The sequence below is a fragment of the Acipenser ruthenus genome, chromosome 14 (genome assembly GCF_902713425.1).
Source record: "Acipenser ruthenus chromosome 14, fAciRut3.2 maternal haplotype, whole genome shotgun sequence".
NCBI classification, from domain to species: Eukaryota; Metazoa; Chordata; class Actinopteri; order Acipenseriformes; family Acipenseridae; genus Acipenser; species Acipenser ruthenus.
Genome location: NC_081202.1, coordinates 18188443 through 18212386, shown reverse-complemented (window position 1 = coordinate 18212386; position 23944 = coordinate 18188443). Strand labels below are relative to the sequence as shown.

The following is a 23944-nucleotide window of genomic DNA, read 5'->3' as shown; positions in this document are numbered from 1 at the left end:
TTATAATTTACTGTCACAGTCTTTGCTACTCTTTCTGAAAATGTAATTGCTGAAGTTACAAATTGAAAAAGAAATGTGTGTTTATCAAATTGAATTCCAGTAGCTGAATTGGCATGGCCTAGTCGTGATAGTGTTCTTGACTTATCATGCATTATGCATTTAATTATGACTTGGTTCTGAAAATGAGGCTATGAAACTTGTGAGGATATCTACATTACAGTACAATCCTATCTACCTTGAGTATAAAAACCAAACACGTATATACTGTATATTGCAGTCAAGTCTTTCAGTCTATCCTTCTATCCTTCTGAATATACAAAAGATTTAACATTCAGTGTTTGATTAGAAAAGTCTTCCAGTTTTATACTGCAAGAATCTTTAGGCTGAGAAAGCAGAGAGAAAAAATGAACATCTTTAAAAGATGCAGACAGGGTATAGAGTACCACATTAAATCAAACACTTGTACCAACAGCTGAGAATGTTTGTCCTCTCTAAAAGACTTCAAGAGTAAATCGGCTTATTAAAAAATGTAAAATCAACACAGTATACACCTGGCCCCTAACCAAAATAAACTACAGGTTGGAGTTTTGTGAACAAAAACTAAACATCCTCTAAGGGGCTTAATCTAAGGGGAATGTTATATCAGATCAACTGGACTATATGCCTACCAAGCAAACTTGACTGATAGAATCACAGAACACAGTATTATGCCAACATCTTAATACATTAATAGATTAATACATAACAATTGGCAGTAGCTCATAGGTTAAAAGAATGTTTGATTCAAAGATCTAGAAAACTTCTTAATAATTATTTAATAAAGTAGTTTCTGTAAAATATCCTGCACTGAGCTGTCCAAGGCATGTTTTGCTGCATTGTGCTGTACAAATCAGTTAACACCCAAGTAAGACTCCATATACCTTATTGGATGCCTATATTTGTACAGCTGTGTTGTGTAGGAGAAGACAACAAATAAAACATCTAGTAAGGGTCTGGCCTTGTTCCCATGCCATGCTTGTACAGTAGTGTATTGTTAATCATTTTTAATGTCATGGCAAATCGTTTTCAAAAGCATGTGCCTTTATATTTAATCTATATAGTAAATGTGCTGTATTGCGATCTTTGTTTAGCAGTCCAAGTGGGTAAATTCGATTGCATTTCAATGTTAAAATGCCACACTAAGTGAAGGGTTTTCAGCTTTTCTTTGATGCTTGCTGCATTATAGCTGAAAGGTTAAGCTACTCCCAAGCTTCTCCATTACTGAAGATAAATCAAAATGCTAGGCAAGTCATTTCCATGTTAGGTACACCGTCTTGAAAGTATTTAAGAGGCTGGCTTGTTTTTATTAAGTAACGGAAATAGGTTTTGGAAAAAGTGAAAAAAAAGAAAAAAAGCCTGCTGAAAGTCTACTTCTCATGACCTCAGCAGTTTTAAATCTAGTCAACTTACTTTTGGAACCTTTAGCTTGTTTTGAAATATTTTTCCACTGCAAGTAAAAAAGCAATATGTCCCACATCACACAGATTTAAAAGAACATAATGCACTACAAAATAGCTTTTTAATAGTGTATGCGCGCCAGTGTCTTACATTAAATACCTTATTTGCTTGTCTTTGGTAATATATAGGACATAAGAAGAAAGCGATCCTACATGATGACTTTCAAAAGGTAATGATACAGTCCTGGAATAAATTATACATCAACAAAGTTATTATTTGGTGGTATGATGAAACAAAGTGTTTCGAAATTAAAGACGTTTTACAGTAACTGGTGGTGATTACCCAACGTTCTGATTCTCAGTAGCCTTGGTTTGTGGTCTTTCAAATGTGAATTTATTTTGTTTCTGTGACAACTGGACTGATGTTTTTTAAAGAAAAAAAACCATGCACTGTACCGGTACGTATACAGAAAGCTTCGAGTTCTCCGACCATGAAGAGCCACTCCTGCCAAATAAGTTAATTACACGGCGAATAACTTCTCCATTTAGTTTTGGTTGATTTGCATTGCAGAAGCCTTGGCCAACACAGATCATATTAAACATAATGTATACATTAGGTTCGTTTCAGTAACATTAGACAAGGTGTCATCTTCATTTGCAGTTTCTTGTTTCAAACCTGGTTATTAAAATAAAGAACAATGCAAAAACAGTAGGCTATATGGCATCTTTGTACGGACACGTACAATGCCTTTGAGCAAATAAATAATGGGACCGTTTTCTCATGCAATCTGAAAACAAGTTGGTAGAGCTGAAAACGAACTTACTGTACTCACTCTGTTTAATGTGGCCAGGGGGCACTTAAAACCTAAATCACTTCAATGAACTATTCAGTTGCTTTTGTTTTGTTTTACTGATTGTGTTCCGTGTGCATGACTGCTCGTAGAGAACATACTGCAGAATATGAATAGGACTTACCAGTTAATCAAAGATACTCATTATTAATCAATATACAAATGCTGTACTAGGTCACGGATACAACAAAAAACGAACGTTTTATTTTTTACGTTAACAAAAAAGTGTTTCCTTTTTTTTTAATTAGCCTACTGTAACGTTAAAATAAACTCTGTGAAACTTGACGACCTTCATTCAGAATCTTTATGCTGGTTGTGCAGTATTGTGTACCAGTACAATTATTGACTTTACTCCCCAAAACAGTTAAATCTGGAACTAACGTAGGCTAATAGTATAATGTGCTCATTATTTGAATTACACATTTCTTCTCATTGGGACCGAAGGTACGGAGCCAAGATAAGCAACTAACCTGCACTCATGATTTCCAAACTTCGTTCTTCATTCCATGTTCTTTCATTTCACTCAAATTGTTTTTTTAATCGGGATATATTCCTTCGTTTCCCCTTTCATCTCAAACTCCAAGAAGCAATGGTAAATGTTGTTCCCATGGGGTGATCTGGTAGCCCAATATAATCCCAACGGACTTTGTTCCTTTACCCAACTGTAAGAGTTCTCTGTTCGCTCGGTCTTGCAAATTCCAGCCTGTTACTCACAGCGCTACTTTCCCAATAGCGAGTCTTTCAAGAACATTGCCCCCTCAATGACGTTATAACAAAGGCTTCATAATTGCAAATGAGCATGCGTTTCATTCAGCACCGCCCTTCTCGAACGGTCATCCTCTACAGCGCCTGCGCCTGCATTGGACTACAATCCCACAATGCTAAAGCGTTGGAGGTCCATGGCGGAGAGCAATGACTGAGGAGTTTGATGAAGAGGTGGTCTTCGAGGTTGGTGCAATGTTTCCAGATGTGTTATGTAAACAGTTGTAACAGATCACCATTGTAATAAACAATAGAAACATCAGAGTGACAGATTTTGCGTAATACATTATGTTTGATTGCAAAATGTTTGAAACACCGTAACACAGTGCTGTTTGAATGAATGTATTTGTGTAATGTCAGTCTGTACTAGGCTACTTCTGTTGTTAGCGAGCTAGGTTATTACTTTTTAAAAACGCAGATCCGAAATATGATTTAAATAACGGTGTGTTGTTGTTGTTGTGTGTTTTTTTTTAAAAAAAAGAATCAAAAGACACGAATTCTTTCCGTGTTGTCAGATTCATAAGAATACGCTTGCATGTGTTTGCATAAATAAATGTTATCTCGTCTATTAGTTAATCAATTTTTTAATGTGTAACCCAAGCACCAGGTATAAGCATTTGTTCTGCATTTTAAATTAGCACTGTGAATTGGGCGGAGACTGGAAAAGTAGGTCAGTGTATGTACAGAATGACTTAATGTATGTGTGAAATTATGTTGTGTATTATTATAACATAGACTGCTCTTACTATACTACGTCGTTAGTCATAACATATTGCTGCTGTTAGGGTGACATGTTGAGAAATGTATGTCGTGATTCACTTCAGTTGAAAACAATCACTTTGCATACAAAGGTCTTTTATAAAACTACTGTGCCTGTAACTAAAATACATTAAATAATATTCAATGCCGGATTAAAAAAACAAACTAAAAGAAAAAAAAAAACAACAACAATAACGAAAACAATTATATGACTGTATTCAGACTTTTTGATTATTAAATAGTATAATACTGTTTTTACATTGTAGTTTAAATTGAGCATAGTTCAAATCAGGGGATCAGAAATCATCATTGTAAATTATACTAGAATTAATATCCAGTGCAAGCTGTTGGTCTGTGCTGACAGTCCCCAGTCAATACCAGACTTGGAACACAGATACAGTAGCAATATTTACAAATTCAAACATACAAATTAAAATGTGTAACACGTACACAGCAACCAAATGCTACTGAAAAATGCTCTGTATATATAGCTGGATTGTTTAATAAAAAATAAAAAAAACATATTTTATGTTTTCGGTGTTTATTGTCAATTCACTTAGATGCATCTTATCAAAGGGGTGTTGTGTTGGCTGCTTCCTGGTTGTAAAATAGTCCATTAATTTTACAATCTGAGTGATAAGTGTATACAATAAATAATTTAATCAGTCACGTTTATTACAGTATAAAAACCTCGGACTTTCACAGACATTTTCTTTCTTGTGATAAAGTGCAAAAGTAGATTTCATGCTTCAGATATTGGTGCTCTATTTGCTCCTACACAACAGTTCTTGGTTGTATAATTTTGAGAAATATATAATTACATGTATTGAGTATTTGTTTTTATACACTTGAATATACATGCTTGTGTACTTAGAATCAAAGGGACCATGTGTATAGATGTTTATATCAGTAAGTATGCCTTTCAGAAAGCATAAAACATTTATTTTTTAATACCAGCATACTGCATATCCTTTTTGGACCCCTGCTATACATTATCTATTTATTTCTTAGCAATTGACTTACAATTGTTACAAGATATCACATTATTTTTTACATACAATTACATTATTTTTTACAAATTATATTTTACATACAATTACCCATTTATACAGTTGGGTTTTTACTGGAGTAATCTAGGTAAAGTACCTTGCTCAATGGTACAGCAGCAGTGTCCCCCACTGGGGATTGAACCCATGACCCTCCGGTCAAAAGTCCATTGCCCTAACCACTACTCCACACTCCTGCCCGTTATCTAATGTGTAACTCCATTGATAAGTAGCATAAGCTCCTTAATTGGATGTGCAGCCGAGTGACGCCACTGGCAATATGTAAATCATGCCATGCTGTTGCAATATAATCCATTTTGTGCCAACTTTATTGATTCATTATTTTAAATCTAGGATACAGTTCTGATAATGATTTAGCGGTAAAGTGAGGATTTCACCTTTTTTAATTGAAGCTTTCATACTTTTCAATTGATACAGTGGGTCAAGAGGCCAGGAATCAGATGAGTTTATGTTAAGAGCTGTATTTGATTTTGTTTTGCCTGCAGTGGCAGGATCTTGCTTTCTGCCAGTGGTTTGGCAACTGGACAACAGAAATAAAATGTTTAGCTCTTGATAGAAATCCTTTCATTAGATGAATTATCTGAGCTAGATTATGTTTTTTGCTAGTATAATGGTGCTGTTGGCAGCCAAGAGCTTTGTGTGTTTCAGTGAGGAAAGCAGTATCACCTGCGATTATTACTAAAGAAGATTGTCATTTTAATTGGTATTTACATGTTTTGATATGATTTTCAATAAAGTATATTTACACATTTGTCACTTGATTCATATTTTTTTTTAATAAGAAATATAATACAATGGACCAGGAATGTGAAATTGCGTCTTTTAATAGTACAGTATTTTAGACCTGAGAAACCAAATCTTATCGTTCTTAACTTTATTTGTTCTTACAGGTCATTGATAACATGCTTGACTTCTTCTGATAAGAACCAATTCCAGTAATTTGTAGATCTAACTTTGGATTTCTCCCTGTCACCAGAATTCTCCGCTGTTCCAATACTTGCAGGATTTAGGACACACAGATTTTGAGACATGTGCAGCTGTGTTCCAGGAGGCAGAACAATGCACAGGAGAGGAGGGGCTCCACCAACAGGATATCCACACCACACCAAGAGTGAGTGCTGCTCATGAACCCCTGCTCTGCTCCTCTGGGTCCCCCTGCTGCTGCTGCCTTTATTTTCTTTCAGCTTTCCTCTTTTGTAATTTGGTTGGCATTATCATAGCCGTTACAGTACCAGATTCCTTTGCATAATACATTGCCATACGGTTGTGCTTTTTAACTTGAGCCTGGGGCACTTGATGTCTTCTTGATGTAGCCAGGCTTGACCGAATGAAGGGCATCAGGAGTGATCAGTTGTATAGCCCTACTGGCTTTTGATTGAGGAAACGCAAGCCTTCATTTTCATTCTATTTTTTTATTTATTTTTTGTCTTGGTCAGATTGTTTGATTATGAGTCCAGTCTTATGACCTTTGGAGGATGTTGACCGAGTGTTCTGTGTTCTGTTCTGTACACGAGCTGCAACATTTTCATCAATCAACTATGATTTCCTTTTAAGGCATTTATTGTATCACATGACCTGTCAGAATCCTTGTATCTCTTTTAAGGGAGAAGGGGACTTTTTCTACAAGCAATGATGGCCAGTGTTGCATATTTAAGCAAGACTGTCCAATGCAGTTCCCTCAAGTTGAAACCAAACAAATGTTTTTGTATATTTCAAGTCCCTTTAGAGGACGTAGACTGTGGGATAATGTCTGCTGTACTGGGAACCTGATTGTCTGAGATCAGATGAGGTTTATAATGAAAAGTTTGGACACTTATTAGGGAAGGATTTTATGTTGCCAAATTTGTATTTATGGCATTTTTGCATTTGGTGGTAACTTAATACAAAATGCAACTATTTGATTACATAGCTACAGAATATATTATTCTGCTGTAAAATTTGAAGATTGTATGAAGTCATTCTTGGGCAGAAAGTGCATGTCCAAGTTGGTCTTACCTCTGTATACTAGGGAAACTGCAAGGATCGAACAGATTTCTGTCTTGAACCACAACAACCTTCCTGCTGCTCAGTGTGCTATCCGCTGACCTGCGCATGCACACTTTGTTAGTATAACTGACCCTGGATTGGCCCTGTTTTATTCTGATTAAAAGGTTACATACAAAGTACAATAATGCAAGATTGGCTCAATCACCATTGTATTCATACATGTGCTAATACCGGAGCTTGGCACACTAAATTGTGTTCCCCCTTTTTCAGGATGTGAATAAGTTTAATTATTTTTCTGACAACAAGGCTGGGATCCAAACTAAAGCTGTGGTGACTTGCCAGAGCTCAGTAGTGCACAGATGGAGAGGCATGGGCTAGTCTTCTTTAGTGATTAAGTGACTGCCCTCCAGGGGAGGGGATACAGAAATAAAGTGATCACAGGGAGAAGCTCGACCGGCAGTTAGGCATTTCAAAATGGATTTCATAGGGCTAAGTGGGTAGTCCAGCTCCTCTTCATTTAGATCTCTGCAGGATTTGCACGAACCCGATTGTTTCTAATCGCATGCCCTCAGGTCCTTCAGGACAAAGTGGTGAACTAGCAGGAGTTTCTTTCTTGCCATGTAGGATTTTAATATACTTTGGCACAGCTTATTCCTGAGGTCTTTCTTTTAAACTCAATCGGTTCCAGACCGGGGGTGGTGGGGTTAGGGGAAGCTTTAATCACCTGTATATCATTTTACAAGATCTAATTAGGAGGCCTAACAAATACGGCTGATTGAAAAACCAAGAAGTTACAGCGTAAACTAGCTGTGTAGTGGAAAAGCCTGTGTGTCACTCACAGCTAAATTCATTAATAAATACATGAACAAATTCCATACCTAAAAAAACTTCCAGTTGAGTTGGAGTGTACAAAATGATTAGCCTAATTATGGGAACACTCCCCTCCCAATAACAATGTGCCTGAAATGGGATAGATTGAGTTTGTTAGAAGAGTATTTGAATTAAGGTGTTATTATTTTTAATCTTCATGCATTTTAAGCCAGGGAGAAAAGTGAGTGTGAGCTGCATCAAACATAATTATTGAGAGAGGAGTGAACATGGTAAGCTAATGTAATTTAGACAGATGAGTTTAGCATGCTAACAAATACAGCTTCCAAGGCCAGGACCAGATATAGGATTTAAAATAGGATGCATTCCTAAATGTGGAAGTTGTCTCCCCTGATATGAAAAGGCAAGGGCTGTGTTTGCTTTCACAGCATTGCCTGCATGGTCAGATTTGTTTTCTTACTTTTTTTGTTGTCTTTACTGGGATGGCTTGGGTTAATATAATGTTTACCAGCAAAATGAAAAGACATTATATCACATCTTGGTCTAAATGAGTCAGCCAAAATAATGCAATTGAAAAGATAAGCATGCTGTAACAAAGCTCAGCAAAAGAGCTTGCGTAATGTCTTTTCCAATACACTTTAATTCCAAAAATGCACTCTGCGTTTTACTTTGTACTCGCACGCTGTTACTAGAGGCTTCTGTGTTTTGCTCTTATCAAATAGTTTCCATAGATTTTTTTTAAATAAAGGTACAGTATGGGATGTTGCTCTTTCTAAATACGAAAGACCCGCCAATTCAGTAGAATCTATTTCCTGTAACTGTTTACTTGGATGTAATTGAGTTGCAACCGTGCTTGTGGAAACCTCCACCCTGATCACGAGAGAGAAAGGGAGGCAATGACAGTTTAATGTTTTCTGCAGCGCTGTCATTTGTGTTAGGAGTTTAAATATTTCTTCAGTGCTCATGGTAATACTGTCTCTTGGGGCACTTAACTAAAGAAAAACTACATTCTTCGAAACAAACAATAAACTGAGGTTCTTTGAAACAAGTCAAAGTTAGAGTAGATTGATAATTCAAGGTCAGTGGGAGTTGATTTTTGATGTGGTGTGCATGAGGTCTCCTACAAAGATTACCTGTGGTGGGCAAGTATCCGTGTGACATAGATTCGGTTCAGCACTTCTGTGCTCTGCAGGCCAGTCCTCTAATGATACAGCTATATGTTTAGATTGTATTGTGGCTTTGTATCAATGTTTTTAAATCAGTGGGCCCTATCCAAAAGGTTTACAATGTTTTGTATCCTGTTTTTCAGCGAGGCCTTTTCTTGAAATTGGCTGATGCCATTCTGAGGTTGAACCCCTTCCAGCAAGGCAAAGCATCAGACAGCCCAGAGATGCAGTTGGTGAGTGTTATTATTTCTTAATAAGCTGTAACTAAGCCAGTACACACCCAGCTTCTCTCTAGACTTCCATGTCAGGAAATGTTGGTGTTTTAGCCCAGCCCCAAAGCAGCTGTGGCTTATCAGACTTGCGGTGATTAAGCTCACCTTCCATTAGCCACACCTGGTCAGTGTTGTTACAAAACCTCAAGTGGAGCTCTCTACTTCCCTGGAGTCCAGGGCAAACCAGGCATATGATTAGAGGAAGACCCCACAGTTTGTTCCACAGTTTGAGACCACAGTGGGGTTTTTTTTTCTTTTTTCTCACCTCGTTTTTTTATTTTTTTTAACTAGGATGTGGGATTTCGGCAGTATTCGCTGCATACCATCCTGGAACAGGAAGTGCTGCTACAGGAGGATGTGGAGCTGATTGAGCTTCTCGACCCCAGTATCCTGTCCACAGGACACTCTGAGCAAGCGGAAAATGGCGACACTTTAGGCCTGCACTTCATAGCAAGTCTAAATTTTTGGTAGTGCCCTGAAAATGCTTCTTCTTTCACCTCACAGACGTGCTACTATACTTTGGTCAGAGTACTAGTTTCCAGGTTAATCTGAAAGTAAATAATGCACTGAAAGTTTTTAAAGGACAGGGTGGTAGACTTCTTGAGACAAGTATGTTGATTGATGTGCACAATGGATTTTCTGTGCTTTTTTTTGGAGGGGGGGTTTAAGTTGGTTGCTCCTTTCTCTTTTTCAATACCACGTGACTTTTACTGACCATTCTCCTAATGTATTCTGGAATTCCATCATGTAAACATGCCTGTATATGAATACTGTTTTTTTTTATCCATTTATAATATATTTGTTGTATGTTTATAGAGTCCCCCTCTTGCGTTCTGTTTGTGCCAGCCTATTCAGCTTTGACACCCTATATTAACACAGAACATTCTAATATTTGTTATCTTTTTGCCCTTACTGTGTAGAAGTTAAATATTGCTGTCAAAGTCGGCAGCCTGGGTGACATGATTTAAATTAATTAAAATAACGTAAGTTGTAAACTAAACTGAGAGCAGGTACAAGCAATGAAAAACTGATCATAATCCTAAGTATGTAATGTAAGACATTTTGTCTCCTCAGGGACCTCTCTGTGCTGGCTGCCTTTATCGGGGTCCTGATCGCCCTGCACCTGCTCTGTGATGATGTGTCTTGGGTGGCCCTGGGGCCCGGCCTCCTCGCTTTCACCGCCTTTGTGTTTCTCAGGGGGCTGAGCCTGTGGAAGACCGCCAGGCTGCGGATGACTATGAGAAAGTGCAACGTCCAGCTGGAGGAGCTGACAGCCAACAGCCGGGCCTTCACCAGCCTGGTGAGGAAAGCACTGCGCCTCATACAGGAAACAGAAGTCATCTCCAGGGGGTTCACCCTGTAAGTCTCTCTTCGCTTCTTTTTTAATTCCATATTTCAATGTACAAACTAATACAACTACACACACACACAAACACACCTCTCTCTTAAGACATGAAAGCTGTTTAGGTTACTTGGTAACAAACTAATTCAAGTTTACATTGCTCACCCTCGTAAAGTAGAACTGTGGAATTCCTTGTATTTTCTGTGAAGTTTATCATTCCATCACTTTATCAGGTCTGCATTGTGTAGAAGAGAAACAGCAGCAGATGCTGGTTTACAGAAACTCCAATCCTGATAAGATTACATTGTTGGAAATGGAAGATAATCCTGATCTCTTGCATGCAGACATCTTTTCCAGTGCTGGAGTTCCATATTTTGTACCAAGGTTTCGTGCCTCTTTTCCACTGTACAACTGAGCCGTGCCAGGGCCGTACTGAGTGTGGTTAAGGAGCACCTGGGTTGTTTTTCTGCCTAAGAGACAAGCCATGCTACTGACATCATAAGCAACGAAAGACAGTTTTTATTAATTAACTCAGTTTGCCAAAAGATGCAAAAAAACAAATGCTGTTCAAAAATGAATAGACCAGCAGTACGTATCTTGTATTGCTATATTTTGTAACTATATTTAGGAATGTCTTTATAATCCACAAATTTTACCGACTTACTAAAGTTCAATTAGTTCTGTTGAAGGGGAAAAAGAAGGTTTTAAAAATATGATTTGCCAAAGATATCTTATTTTAAGGATAGTTGTTTTTTCGGTGCTTGCAAAAAAAAAAAAAAAAAAAGAACCTGCGCGAGCAAACAAGAGCCGTAGTTGTATGTATGGTACAGCTGTACAGTATTTTGTTTGACTATATATTTGTCCAGGTCCAGGATGAAAAATTTGGTAGAATTTTGAGTTTGAGCGTGTGAGTTAAGTGTACTGTACCCGGGGTTAAGGTCCATTTGCTTCAAATCATCAGAAATTCGGGCATAAACTTTCTCATTTCTAACGCACGACTCCAGATCTTCCTGAACACATCTATCTGCCCACAGAGAAACTAGAGCCTGCACTTCCTCACTGTCCCAAGGCTGTACTTTGTTGTTGTTCTTTCTGGAATGTACTGACTGATGCAACGTAATAACGAAAATCCTTAACCCCGCCCCTGGCTTGGCTCAGCTCACAGCCAGATTCAGATGTTTTGTGAGGCTGGAGTTTCACGCTTTGGTTCTCGCTCGGCTCTACAAATAGCCAGCGGAGAACCACCCGTACCCGTACCGTACCGATCCCTCGCGGGTCAGATGAGCCAGTGGAGAAGGGGTATTAGTCTAGTGATGAAATGTCTCTGGCTACACAAATTTGACATGCAATCTTTACGTAACTGTTTAATTTTGTAGGATAAAGAAAATACTCCTTTCAATTTTTTATTTAAATTAAAAAATATGCAACAACAAAAAGAGTAATTTTACAACAAAAAAGCCATTGGCTCCACTTCGTTCAATATCCATGTGGTGTTGAATTTGCAATTTTTCATTTGTCATCGCCCACAATGTTTTTTTTATTTTTTTTATTTAGAAAGTTGACAACCAGCTTGCTCACTATGATATACAAGAGTACAGACTGAAGTGCATACCAGACCCCTGTCCATTAGCTTCTGCTAACTTGGTGAAGCAAAGCCATTATGCCAGCCCCTTCAGCCATTACGTCTGTTTTGTTGTTGTGTGTAGTATGAGATGTTCTGGGACATCTGTACAGTTGTATCACATTTCACTTTTCAAGTTTGCTTGACAGGGTCAGTGCTGCTTGTCCATTTAATAAAGCGGGGCGACACCGTAGCCAGCAGCTGATTGGCCTTCGGAAAGCAGTGTACAAAGCCCTGAGAGCCACCTTCCGAGCCTCTCGGCTGGCCACCTGCCACATGCTGAAGTCATATCCTTTTCATCTGAGACCGCAAAGCGGCTGCTGGGTAAATGGACAGCAGAACAACACAGACCAGGAAGCTGCTTCTCATTAATCTGTCCACTCTGCGCTGTTTATTGTAAGACTCAAGTTGAATTTTACAGCTGGGGGCGAGGTCTGCTGTTGACCTGGAAAAGACAACAGTACTTATGTTATCTTAAGATTTACTGGTTAATGTCTGAAATAAACATGATGGCGCTTTACTTCAGGCATTTACTGAATGAATATCTCTCTTTCGTGCATTGTTTGTAAGGGAGTCCTGTGTAACACCAAGTGCCACAAAATACTGCAATAAGTAAGTAAATATATCTATAAACTGCCTGTCATAATCAAAGTATGATTTTCTGTTGAAAAAAACCAAAGTGTTAAATGATTAAATAGCCTTCAACACTATCGTGAATGGTTTTATAAGCAAATTTACAGAATGTTGGTTGTTCAACATAAGTGGATCCCAATATTAAGTACCATGTTGAACTAGTTGAAATTGCTCAATTGTTCATTACTGTACGCTCATTAATGATTATTTTAATAATGGAAAATGTGTATGCAGAAATATATTCTACCACCATTAATGATTATTTTGTTAATTGGTAGTTTATATGCAGGATTAAATAAATTCTTCGATGATACAGTATACCTGCATTTACCAATAAGCTTTGGTAAATCATAAGTCTTTTTCTTTATAATCTCAGCCATTTACCACTTTATTTGGTAAATATTGACATTTACCGGTAAAACTTAAGATTGACCAGATTTTGACTTTTACCGTAACATATATACTAACAATACCAGTGATATTCTACAAGTTACAGAGTAGACTAGAGAGTTGGTTCTTTTTGGCCTATGGGTATTACAAATCTATGGCTATAAGTTTTGTTTTCACACACATGCTTGCACACTTTTTTTAAACAATGCCTGTAAATGGGAAAGACACACACATTTTCTGATCTTAGTTTCCTTAACCCCTTCCTGAACGTACCCCCTGAACTCGGAGATAGACAATGTGACGAACTATGTATCAGCGGTGCCCCTGAAGGAGTTGGGTTTAGGGTTGAGTGAGGAAGAGCTGTCAGACGAGCAGGCCCAGGAGCTCACCGACGACTACAGTCTCCCCGCACTCAAGGTAACGGGGCCTTTTTTTTTTTGTTAATTGGTAGTTTATATGCAGGATTAAATAAATTCTTCGATGATATTTTTTTTCACTAAACCCAGAAAGTAAAGTTACAAAGGTTAATATGGTAGAACAGTATTTATACCAGTTTGATTCTCAACAGGAGACCTGTAATATATAATTTGGAGAGTGGTGACTTTCTATAGCTCTCATACCACTTAGACAACACAAATTGATGATTTTGCAGAAAAAAGAGGAAGCAAACTTTTTCTCTGGTGTAAACAAGACGGTGCATGCTGCTTCTTAAACTTCTCAGCAGAATATAATGTCCTTCTCCGTGCTTGCTTTTAACAGCAAATGTCACATATTTTATTAATACCCTTAGTTATGTTTTTGCTTTGTGCTTTTAACAGGTACTTTTTCAGCTGTGGGTGGGGCAAAGTTCTGAGTTCTTCCGGAGGCTGGCTTTGCTCCTGTCCCCAGTGCACATGCCCACAGACTCGGGTCTGAGCCCTGAGCATCTGATGCATCAAGTAGTGACGGAGGTGACGGGGCCGCTGCACCGCACGCTGACCACATGCCTAGAGGAACTGCGGCGCAGCTATGAGTTCCACCGCTACTTCGAGACACAACACCAGCCGCAGGGAGGGGGAGAGAGCTCCAACAGGGCCAGGCAGAAGTGCAGGGAGCTCAACAGCCTGTACACTGCCGTGCGCAGCCTCCAGCTCCATCTCAAAGCCCTGCTCAATGAGTATGTGCTGCCGGCTATTGTGCCTCCTCGTCTTGTGGTTGCAATTTGCTACGTGTTTACCTTGGTGGTAATAATGGGCTTTAGTCCCACAGTTGCATGATTTTGTGATCAGACATTACTTGGCTCTTTTTAGATAATTGTTTTCATTTGTTTGTTTTAGTGTCATCTACAATCTGCACTTTACGTCTTCATTTAAGCCAGGCCTATTTAGCACACCACTTGTGATTTCAATAATTTGAAAGCATTGTGTAGCCTTATTACCCATTATACACAGGTATTGTATTTGACTACTTTTTCACATCATGCTTTTTCTCATATGAATTGTTTGTATGTGTGTTTATTGGCATATCGGTAGGAATTTTTTCTGTTTCCTACTTTTCTTTTCTTTTCTTATTGCAGAGTGATCATTCTGGAGGATGACCTGGAGAAGCTGATGGTTTCCGGGGAGCCTCCAGAGATGACTTGCGCAGTGTACCGGGAGCTGGAGCAGAAACTGAAGCTGATCCAGCCACACATGCAGGCCAGTTCAAGCTGCTGGGAGGAGGCTGTGTCCCAGGTTGACAAAATGGTACGCAGAGCCACGGACTGCAAAGGTAACATTTGTTTATAGTATAAATGTTAAGCATGACACAGAGGAGTTTAACTAGCTGGTGCCCATTCAGTAACCTTGTGCAGGGATGCCTACCTAAAGAGGAATTCATAAAGACAGAAATATTTAAAGCGATCCTCTGAGTTGAGAAGATTGCACCCGACTGGATTCTGTAAAGGTTTGCGATCTGGGGTGCCATGTAAATTATCATTTACTGAAAAAAAAAAAATATAATAATAATAATAATAATGATATATATATATATATATATATATATATTGTAACCGAGCTGCAACTCAGTCAGGTTCGTTGCCCCTTTAAAACACCGACCCAGGACACAGAAATGAAGTTTAAAGCGCTGACGCACTATTTTTAATAATCACACAAAAACAAAAATAAACAAAACAAACACCTAGCTCTATACGAGCACTAACTAGACACACAGAACCTAAGCTAAATGGCAGGACGGCTAAGCCGTTTACCTGCTACACAAACTCCAACAAAACCACACAGGTTTACACTGTACACACTTAATGACTGCTTGGAAGCAGAGCCCCCCTTTCTGCCTCATTCTCCTCAGCAGCCCTGAGCAAACTGACTGCCCTCTTTAAATACCCTGCACCTGGTTCTAATTAACAATAATTACCAGGTGCAGGGGATAATTAATAATAAAACAATTAACAAATTAAATTAAACAAAGCAAAACAATTAAATTAAAACAAATGTGCATTCGCACTTGTTTTTTCATGCAGGGGGGATTAACCCCCTCCCTGCTGTGTTACTATATATATATATAGGCACAATTTTTTTTACAAAATAAAATATTTAACCATCACTAAAACCCAAACAAAGGAACCAGCGTGTAGTACTCCCACCATTACCATTTTGAATTTTACAAAAACTCCATACAGAACCAGATCACTTCCATTTTCCCTTTTTTTTAGCTCTGACAGGCAGTAAGAAATTTAAAGAGACAGAGCACCCCTGCGAATCAGATTTCTGGAAGTTACATTGAGGTGTATTGAAAGCTGTAGCTTGAAATGTGGAAATTTTTCACTTTATTATTATTTATTTCTTAGCTGATGCCCTTATCCAGGGCGACTTACAATTGTTACAAGATATCACATTATTTTGACATACATTTACCCATTTATACAGTTGGGTTTTTACTGGAGCAATCTAGGTAAAGTACCTTGCTCAAGGGTACAGCAGCAGTGTCCCCACCGGGATTTGAACCCACGACCCTCCGGTCAAGAGTCCAGAGCCCTAACCACTACTCCACACTGCTGCCACTGCTTCTGGATTGATAGTAAATGGATAACATTTAGGGTACCACTAGCTTAATATAATGTGTTATATGTATTTGAAGAGTGACTAGTTTTGAAAAAGCTTTTAATGTCTGCTCATTTAAGGAAGATCAATCAAGTGAGTTTTTTTGTAAAAATATGTTATTGCCTCCTTTACATAGAGCAGGCAGTCACATTATGACTGTTCCTATTCAGTGCATTGGTGGTCCCTGTAGCTCTTTAGTAGTGCTGGTCCTGTGAAAGGTTTAGTTAGTTTAATTGGAAATAACTGTGACTCATTTCCTTACAATGAACACTGTTGCATTCCTCCTTCTCACCTTTTGGGAGATTAGGCAACAGATGGGAGATCTATTCATATGGTAAACAGGCCAGTTTTTAGTTGCCTCCCTACATATAAATCACTGTCCCAACTGTATTGGCATTTCCTAGTGAAGTGAGGTTTGAAGTGTTACTTGCTATTAATTTGACCGGACGATGCATGACTTATTGCTTTTGTTCCTGTACACAACTATTTTGGTCTTCATTGACTTTTGCTGAGATGTTGTCTGCTTTGTGTCCAGTAACCCGTGCATTTTCATCCTTAGGCTATGTTACGTCAATGGTTATCTAACCACAATAGTTCACCCATTAATTAAAATGTTTGTCACAAGATGTATAGTGCTGCAATACAGGCTAATCCTGCACTGGAAGATAAACATTGGAAGGCAATGTAACTTCACACTTGTCCCCTATACCCTGTACCCTCAGTTAAGTTTATTATTAAAATGATCAGGAGCCAAGAGTTTGAGCAGTAAGGCTCCTATGAAATAAATTGTTCCTCCCCTATAGCTGCATGAACAACTCCTAATAGTAAACCTACAGACTCAAGTAAGACTTAATGCTGTGATCCTGTAAATGTGGTCAGTTCGGAGCAGGTTTAGCAGGGACCTGATTGCTCGAATTCCTGGCACCTGATGATTTCAATAATATACATTCATTCAGGACTGGGTGCAGAGACTCATGTGAGATTCTAATCATGCTGCGTTTTCTGAACCAAATATATTTCTGTGTTTTTGTTCTGTACAGTACATGGTATTCTAGATCAATAAATCACTACGTGCACTAATGTTTGCTGCCTTTAATATTCCCTGCAGGAAAGCCTGAAACTCCAGGTGAGAGCTTCACTCCTGTCCTGACTCCCACATCCCGTCCTGTCACACTGATTGAGGACAGAGATCCTGTCCCGGAGGAGCAGGTACTAAGTGTGATGGTGTTACACGAGCTATGTAGGAGAGCAGGAACAAGGGACTACTATATAAGTAGTCTTACTACCATCTAAAAACCACTGTGTTTCATCATCACATATTTTGTTTAATTACAATTATTGACAAAAACAGATTTTATGAAAATGTGTTTGAGGTATCATGATTTTGAGGCAGATTTATTAAGCTTTTGTTTCAATACTTTTGTAAAGTGGTATAAACAAATTGCTGATGTTTCAGAACTTGAAAAGAACAAATTAGGTGTACGTAGAAGCTCTTACAATACACAGTGGGTTGTTTTGTATAGTTCTGAAAGATAAGCAGTTTTTTATTTGGAAATTGAGCAATTTTGCGCTGAGAAAAAAAATCGTAAATCTGGCTCTTTGTTTTATAAAGTCAGAGCACGTTGTTGTTGTTGTTGTTATTGTTGAACTGGAAGCAGTAGGTGACAGTGCAGAAGAAGGGGCAGGTCTGCTCCTGTAGAAAGATCAGGAATTGCATAAATAGGGGACTCTAGACAGAATCACTGCAGGTTTTTTTTTGTTTGTTTACTGAAAAGCACATTTGCCTCATCAGGAGCTGGAAGCCTATGTGGATGACTCCGAGTCAGATGGAGAGGGCGGGGGGGGCGGGTTTGACTACCTGTCTCCAGAGGAGAGAGCGCGGCAGAAGAAGGAAGGCGAGGAATCCAAGAGGGTCTTACTGGAGCTCAAATCAGTGCTGGGGCTCCGAGCCTCCGAGATGGAGAGGCAGAAGTGGAAACAGCTGCTGTTCAGCGATCAAGGTCAGGGTGATGCATGAGTGTATGTTAATTACATGTAATTTAGAGTGTAGGTAACGTTGAACATTTTGTAACTTTTGTAAGGACTGAATAAGGCACATACATTAGGTTTGACAGTTTTGCCTGAGTCATCCCTACTTGTGGAATACTAACCATAAAACATGTCTTTTTTATTATTTGTTTGCTTTTTAATTAATTATTTTCTATAAATTTGGAATCGGCAATTATTTTACCCCTGATTTTCTCCCAATTTGGAATGTCCAGTTATTCAACCCGGCTCACCGCTGCAACCCCCGCACTAATTCGGGAGAGACGAAGACGAGCGCTCGCATCCTCCGAAACGTGTGCTGTCAGCCATCTGCTGTTTTTTGCACTGCAAGCCCGCCTTGAAGCCATTACAGGAACTACAGTGTCGGAGGACCACGCAGTTCTGAATTGCACGCAGGCAGGCTAGCCACGGGTTGCTGGTGTGCGGTGAGCCAAGGATTCCCCAGCTGACCTAAACCCTCCCCTCCCGGGCAACGCTTGGCCAATTGTGCGCCGCCACTGGGAACTCCCGGCCACGGTCGGCAGTGGCATAGCTTGGATTCGAACTGGCGATCGCCAAGATATAGGGCACATCCTGCACTCTGGGCGGAGTGCCTTTACTGGATGCGCCACTCAGGAGCCCTGTGTTTTTTTGGTTTTTTTTAAATTTTTTATATTTACTATATTTCACTGTTGACTGTGGTTATATCATACATAATTGACAGAGGAGTTGAGGACTTGCAGAGGTAGATTTGGAAAAAGAAAATTAGAATGGAAGATGCATATATCCCTCCCCCACATCTGTTGCAAACTACTTTCATGTCATCCAAATCCATGAGATAGACAGTATATGAAAAAAATAAGTACAAAACTTGCATAAAAATGTTAATTTAATGCTGTGGAAACCAGCTTCTAATGCACAAATATGGAAAATATATTTTTATTTTCACATGAGAGCAAGGCCTTTTGTGATACTGTTTAGCATGATCATACTGTAAACACATTGGAAAAAGCTGTGGGAACCAGTTGTTTATTTCTAATACAGAACTTGAACTTGTTTTATGTTGGTTAAAGTGGAAGCATCTCGAGCTCACAGTACTAACTGTGGTTTTGTGCCGAGGAGTCAAATTGGGATGAAATCTTCTATACAATAAATGCTGCCAAGAGGAAGCTAATCTACGTGAAATGAATGACCCAGCTGGACACCCAGCCTGACCGAAAAGGCTCGTGCAGAGCGAAACGGTCTGTGCTGATATTCTACATCCTAAAAAGGCAATTCCACCAGAGTGTGTGGGAGAGTGATAATGACTGTGGAGGTGGATATTGGCAACTCGGAGGGTTTCAGAGTGGTGCTGGCATTTAATTTATGTCCAATGGCATGGATTTTGGGGTTGCAGGTTCATGCTACAGTTGCTGAGAATAGGAATTAATAGTTTTTGAGTGGTCACAGCTAGCAACATTGGTCCATTCAAACAGCTTGCAACATACTGTAATGCAGATATATCAGTTTGTAGCCTGTGTTGAATGCTTTATAGTCCTGTCTATTAAACTTTTAATGTGTTTTACATATTTATATGCATTTAATTTCTATTGCTTTCCAGCTATTTTGAAGCCTATAGTGCCTGCAGAGACTTTAGAGCCCGGTGGTACCCCCGATTCACCCCTGGACACAGCCTCCCCTCCACAAGAGTACAGTCAGTATAATAATGCCCCTAAAGGGGAGGGTGATTGTAGCAGTGAGTTCACTGGCAGTGCTGCAGTCTGTCAGACAGAGTATTGCTGTGCTCTGCCAGAGGGGGCGCAGAGTGAGGAGGACTCTACAGACAGGGAGACATTGAACTCCCACAGGGCTGAGGGAATGCTGCACTATCAGTACAACGGCACGGAAGCAGATGCTGAGAATGATGTAGCTGCTGCTGAAACCAGGCCCTCCCGGGACGATTTGGGAGTTTTGCCAGCCACTGTCCACGAGAGGCTGAGTGGACTGCATGGGTCTGCAGCCATCGGTTTCAGCTCTGCTTTAGCTGCTCAGGCAGCGGCCAGATCGTATGCCTTCTCCAGCATGCAGGAGCAGACCTTTGGAGAGGATGAGGATGAGGATGGGGGGGAGGACGGAGGAAAACTGAGCAGTGACTCTGAGGAGTAGAGAAGATGGAGCTCTCTTACTGGCACGCATTCTTGGAAACTGTACAAAAGGATATTAATTTTCATAGAAAATTATTATTTATAGAAATCCTGTAAAGATATATCTGTTTAATTGTGTGATTTTTAAAACACAACTTTTATTTTAACGACAGAAAAGTATTGTCTTTTATGGATGAACAGAATACGTAACCAGCTTTAATATTCTTGTACCTCATTTCCACTGTCCATAATACTGTTCTGGAAATCATTCTTGATTAGAACCCACTTTGTAACTGTCCTTCTTCCCCTCAGCATGGGGGGTCCACATTGGCTGTGCGGTTCAAAAGATGAATACCTCATAATGGGTCAATATGGCTCTGTCTTCCCACAAATGCTCTTTGTACATTTTTTTTGTTTTGTAGTGTGTCTGAGATGGTAACAAACCACTGTGAGCTGTTTAAGAACGGTGCTTAACAAGAACTCATTTGAGCATGCTTCTGTTTGAGCTGGGCAACACTGGACAATGGAAATGTAGTATTGAAGCACTGTACATGGAGTATATCAACCCTCTGCCCTACCGTCCAGCAAACTGGGCAAGGTGCTGAAACTCACGGGATTTTCTGAATGATAAAGATTGCTTTTCTTGGTCTTAATTGCCAGCTCAGTATTTTGATGGTGGGTGACAAGAGTGGACAGACAACTGAAGCAGAGACATACCATGCTGCTTTAAACAAGGAAACACACTTAATCAGTGGTGGGGATTGATATGCAGTGTCTGACCAGAGTAACAGCTGCTGAGGCCTTGCCTCTGTCATTACATAGTAGTGGTGTTTTGAGTAGAGCAGCGAAGAGTATGCCAGGTAATGTTGAAAATACCGGTTGTGGTCTTGGGTATGGTACCTGTACATTTGAATGTATTTCTAAAAGCTAAACCGGGACATGTGCTCTGAAGATGGACTTGCACTTGGTCTTTAGGGCAGGTACGAAAATACGTCTGTTTCTTTAACAACATGATTGTTTGGTGATTTATTTCATGAAAATGTGTGGGGTTTTTTTGGAAACTCATCTGCTACATAACTCTGTAGCCTTCTGTAAACCAAATGCAGTGATACTGCATTCACGATGTCCGAGCCAACATCTGTTGAATGGTTCACAATTGCATGCAGTTTTGTTGCATTTGTTATATACAAATGATGAGATGGAAGGATTGTATTCTAACAAAACATTCTATGCTAAAGGGCACCCTTGATTGTGTTTTACCAGTCATTTGCTCACCAATACATCTCACAAAAGGAAAAGGGGTTTTCATTGATGTAACAGAAAATAGGCCATTTATTACACATCATGCTGTTTAATTACAACACAAGGATGAAAGGGTTTTGCTGTCATAGTACTGGTAAAATGATACGCTGACAGCTGGTTTCACAAGCCTTGATTATCACTAATCTTGGACTACCTTACCTAGAATAACATTAGGTAGTCCAAGACAGGGTTGGCTGATTTAAATCAAGTCGATTTAAATCACTTGATTTAAAAAAAAAAAATCCTTGATTTAAATCATTTTTTCATTTACTACCTATTTTGTATAGTTTCTCAAGGAAAAGACACAAAAAGTATGTTTCAAAAACCTTATTAACACAAACATCTTAAACTCTTACTGTCTATAAACTAAAACTCTTAGGGCTGTATTCTGATCGCAGCCGAAGTGCAAGTGCAAGCGCGAACAGCGTTTGCCCCCGATTCTGTGGCGCATAAATGGAGTGAAGACGTAAAAAGAAAAAATACTGCAATGAAATGGTATTCTGAAGACTTGCCTTGCCCTGCCCTGTTATAGACCGCCTGCCCCATCATTAACATATTTGCCTAAGTGATTCTGATGACAGGGCAATGGGGTCACAAATAAACAACTCAGCACTGTGTTAAGACCTGCTGAAACCAGGTTTATTTAGTGGTGCAATCAGGAACTTTAACAATTGAACACGCTATAAAAAGCAAAACAGTCCTAAGTAACAACTGCGTGTGTTTGGACTGACACAGAAAGAGGAAATCAAAGAAAGAAAAGTAAAAGAAAAGAATGACTGGTATGAGTCGGGTATTTGTCTCTGGCGTTCGCCATCGCTAAATTCTTGTAGTTCACATTCAGAGGATGCGACAATGATAAATAATTTCATTTGAGATTGAGTGATTTAGTTTGATATGTAACTATTCACAAACCACCATTTCCAACATCCTTAAATTTACAGTTTGGAGGGACGGTAGAGCTACAACTACGGTACAACAACAAAAAATCCATAATTACAAAGAAAAAAGAAAAAAACATAAAAATCAATTTCAATAAAAAAAAATCTGATTTAAATCAAATAAATCAGATTTTTCTGATTTAAAAAAAAAAGAAAATTGCCAACCCTGTTCCAAGAGTAGTTCTAATCGGGGTCTGTGAAACCAGCCCTAAAACTAATACAGTAGTCCCACGTGTCCGCCCGTTATATATCCACCATGATCAGCCTTCAGCAACGTTAGTTTATTATTGAACAGAGAAGATTAGTTCAGCGATTGTAGATCCTACCAAAGTGTTCGTACCCTGTGTTGTATGTGATCCGTGCGCTGTCATTGCTGGTAATGTCACGTGAGCTGTTCTGGGTGTTGATATGTAAATAAATCCTGTTCGCCTGCGGGTCGTATCAGCTTCAACCTCCGTCTCACTCTCCTGCCTGTCACTCAGCAGCAAATGCACGCACCCACACAGCAGACGACTACCCTGTCACAAGCATTAATACCCTGTATCTTTCTAAACAAGGGATTTAGGGGAGCTCCCTAATAAAAGCTGAATCTCAAAACAATAATTGTGTGAATATAGTAATTGTTACAGCTGTGTACAATGGGATTTAAAACAGGATTCATTTATCCGCCCTTACTCTGGTCCCACCGCAGTCGGATACGCGACAGATTACTGTATTTGTAATCTAATGTAAACCAAAAACATGGTACAAGGCCCTGTATCAAAAATGACAATTACCATCACCAAAGTTGTGATATTTTGTTGATAATATATAGATTTCCCAAAAATATTGTTTGTTTGATTTTTCTGTCTACAGCTTAGATAAAACAGCACACACAACTTATATTTTACAAATAGTTTTACCTTTTACAAAAATAAAAACATCACATTTTGTTCACTCCAAATACATCTTTTAGCAAGACTGTATAATTTGTGAAAAAAATAACAATTTTACATATTAGATTTGTATGATGAAATTGACCTTTTATTAAAAATGTTTTTTTGTGTAAACCTCCTGTGTAATCTAAGAGCCCTCCTTACTGTTGTTGCTTTGTAATATCTTTGTATGAAGGATGTTGACGAGGCACATGTACTGTGTGGATTGCACTTAGTTACAACAAACCATTGACTCTGATCTGTTATCCGATATTTTAAATAAATATTCCTGTATTGATTCATGAGTGATTTGTCTTTGTTTTCACATTCCAAGTCCTCTAAACACTACAGGTAAAAAAAAACTATTTCATTTAGATCTTTTATTTAACATCATGTAATCAAACAAACTACGAAATGAAATCGCAAAAGTCTATTGGAAGCTATAATAGTAG

General features: G+C 38.9%; 2 protein-coding genes across 4 annotated transcripts in view; one reads left to right on the top strand and one right to left on the bottom strand.

The window, feature by feature from the left end:
• The window catches only part of LOC117419450 (FYVE, RhoGEF and PH domain-containing protein 6-like), a 35470-nt gene extending 32392 nt beyond the window's left edge, over window positions 1–3078 (bottom strand). The window contains exon 1 of the mRNA XM_034032197.3: window positions 2758–3078. Coding sequence (XP_033888088.3) covers window positions 2758–2767 — 10 coding nt within the window. The 5' untranslated portion in view covers window positions 2768–3078. The remainder of the gene's footprint in view (window positions 1–2757) is intronic.
• Window positions 3079–3119: 41 nt separating this feature from the next.
• LOC117419964 (vezatin-like) lies at window positions 3120–23790 on the top strand. 3 transcript variants are annotated; one of them, XM_034033416.3, is made up of 12 exons: window positions 3120–3235; window positions 5852–5986; window positions 8999–9088; window positions 9419–9594; window positions 10202–10486; window positions 12240–12377; window positions 13383–13530; window positions 13932–14269; window positions 14669–14862; window positions 17299–17399; window positions 17983–18190; window positions 19816–23790. In XM_034033416.3, the coding sequence occupies exons 1-12, from the start codon at window positions 3200–3202 to the stop codon at window positions 20358–20360; spliced, it is 2394 nt and encodes a 797-aa protein (XP_033889307.3). In that variant the 5' UTR covers window positions 3120–3199; the 3' UTR covers window positions 20361–23790. The 3 variants fall into 3 exon arrangements, with proteins under 3 accessions (XP_033889307.3, XP_058841997.1, XP_058841998.1); XM_058986014.1 differs by having other exon boundaries at window positions 12228–12377; XM_058986015.1 differs by lacking the exon at window positions 19816–23790 and adding an exon at window positions 18452–19809 and having other exon boundaries at window positions 12228–12377.
• The last annotated feature ends 154 nt before the right edge of the window (window positions 23791–23944 follow it).

What these genes read in the sequence shown, in the direction of transcription:
- LOC117419964 (XM_058986014.1), top strand. Translation starts at nt 3,200, where the DNA reads ATGACTGAGGAGTTTGATGAAGAGGTGGTCTTCGAG. An exon ending in ATAGCAAGTCTAAATTTTTG is followed by an intron (nt 9,595 to 10,201) that starts GTAGTGCCCTGA and finishes TTGTCTCCTCAG; the next exon opens with GGACCTCTCTGTGCTGGCTG. An exon ending in CAGAGCCACGGACTGCAAAG is followed by an intron (nt 14,863 to 17,298) that starts GTAACATTTGTT and finishes TATTCCCTGCAG; the next exon opens with GAAAGCCTGAAACTCCAGGT.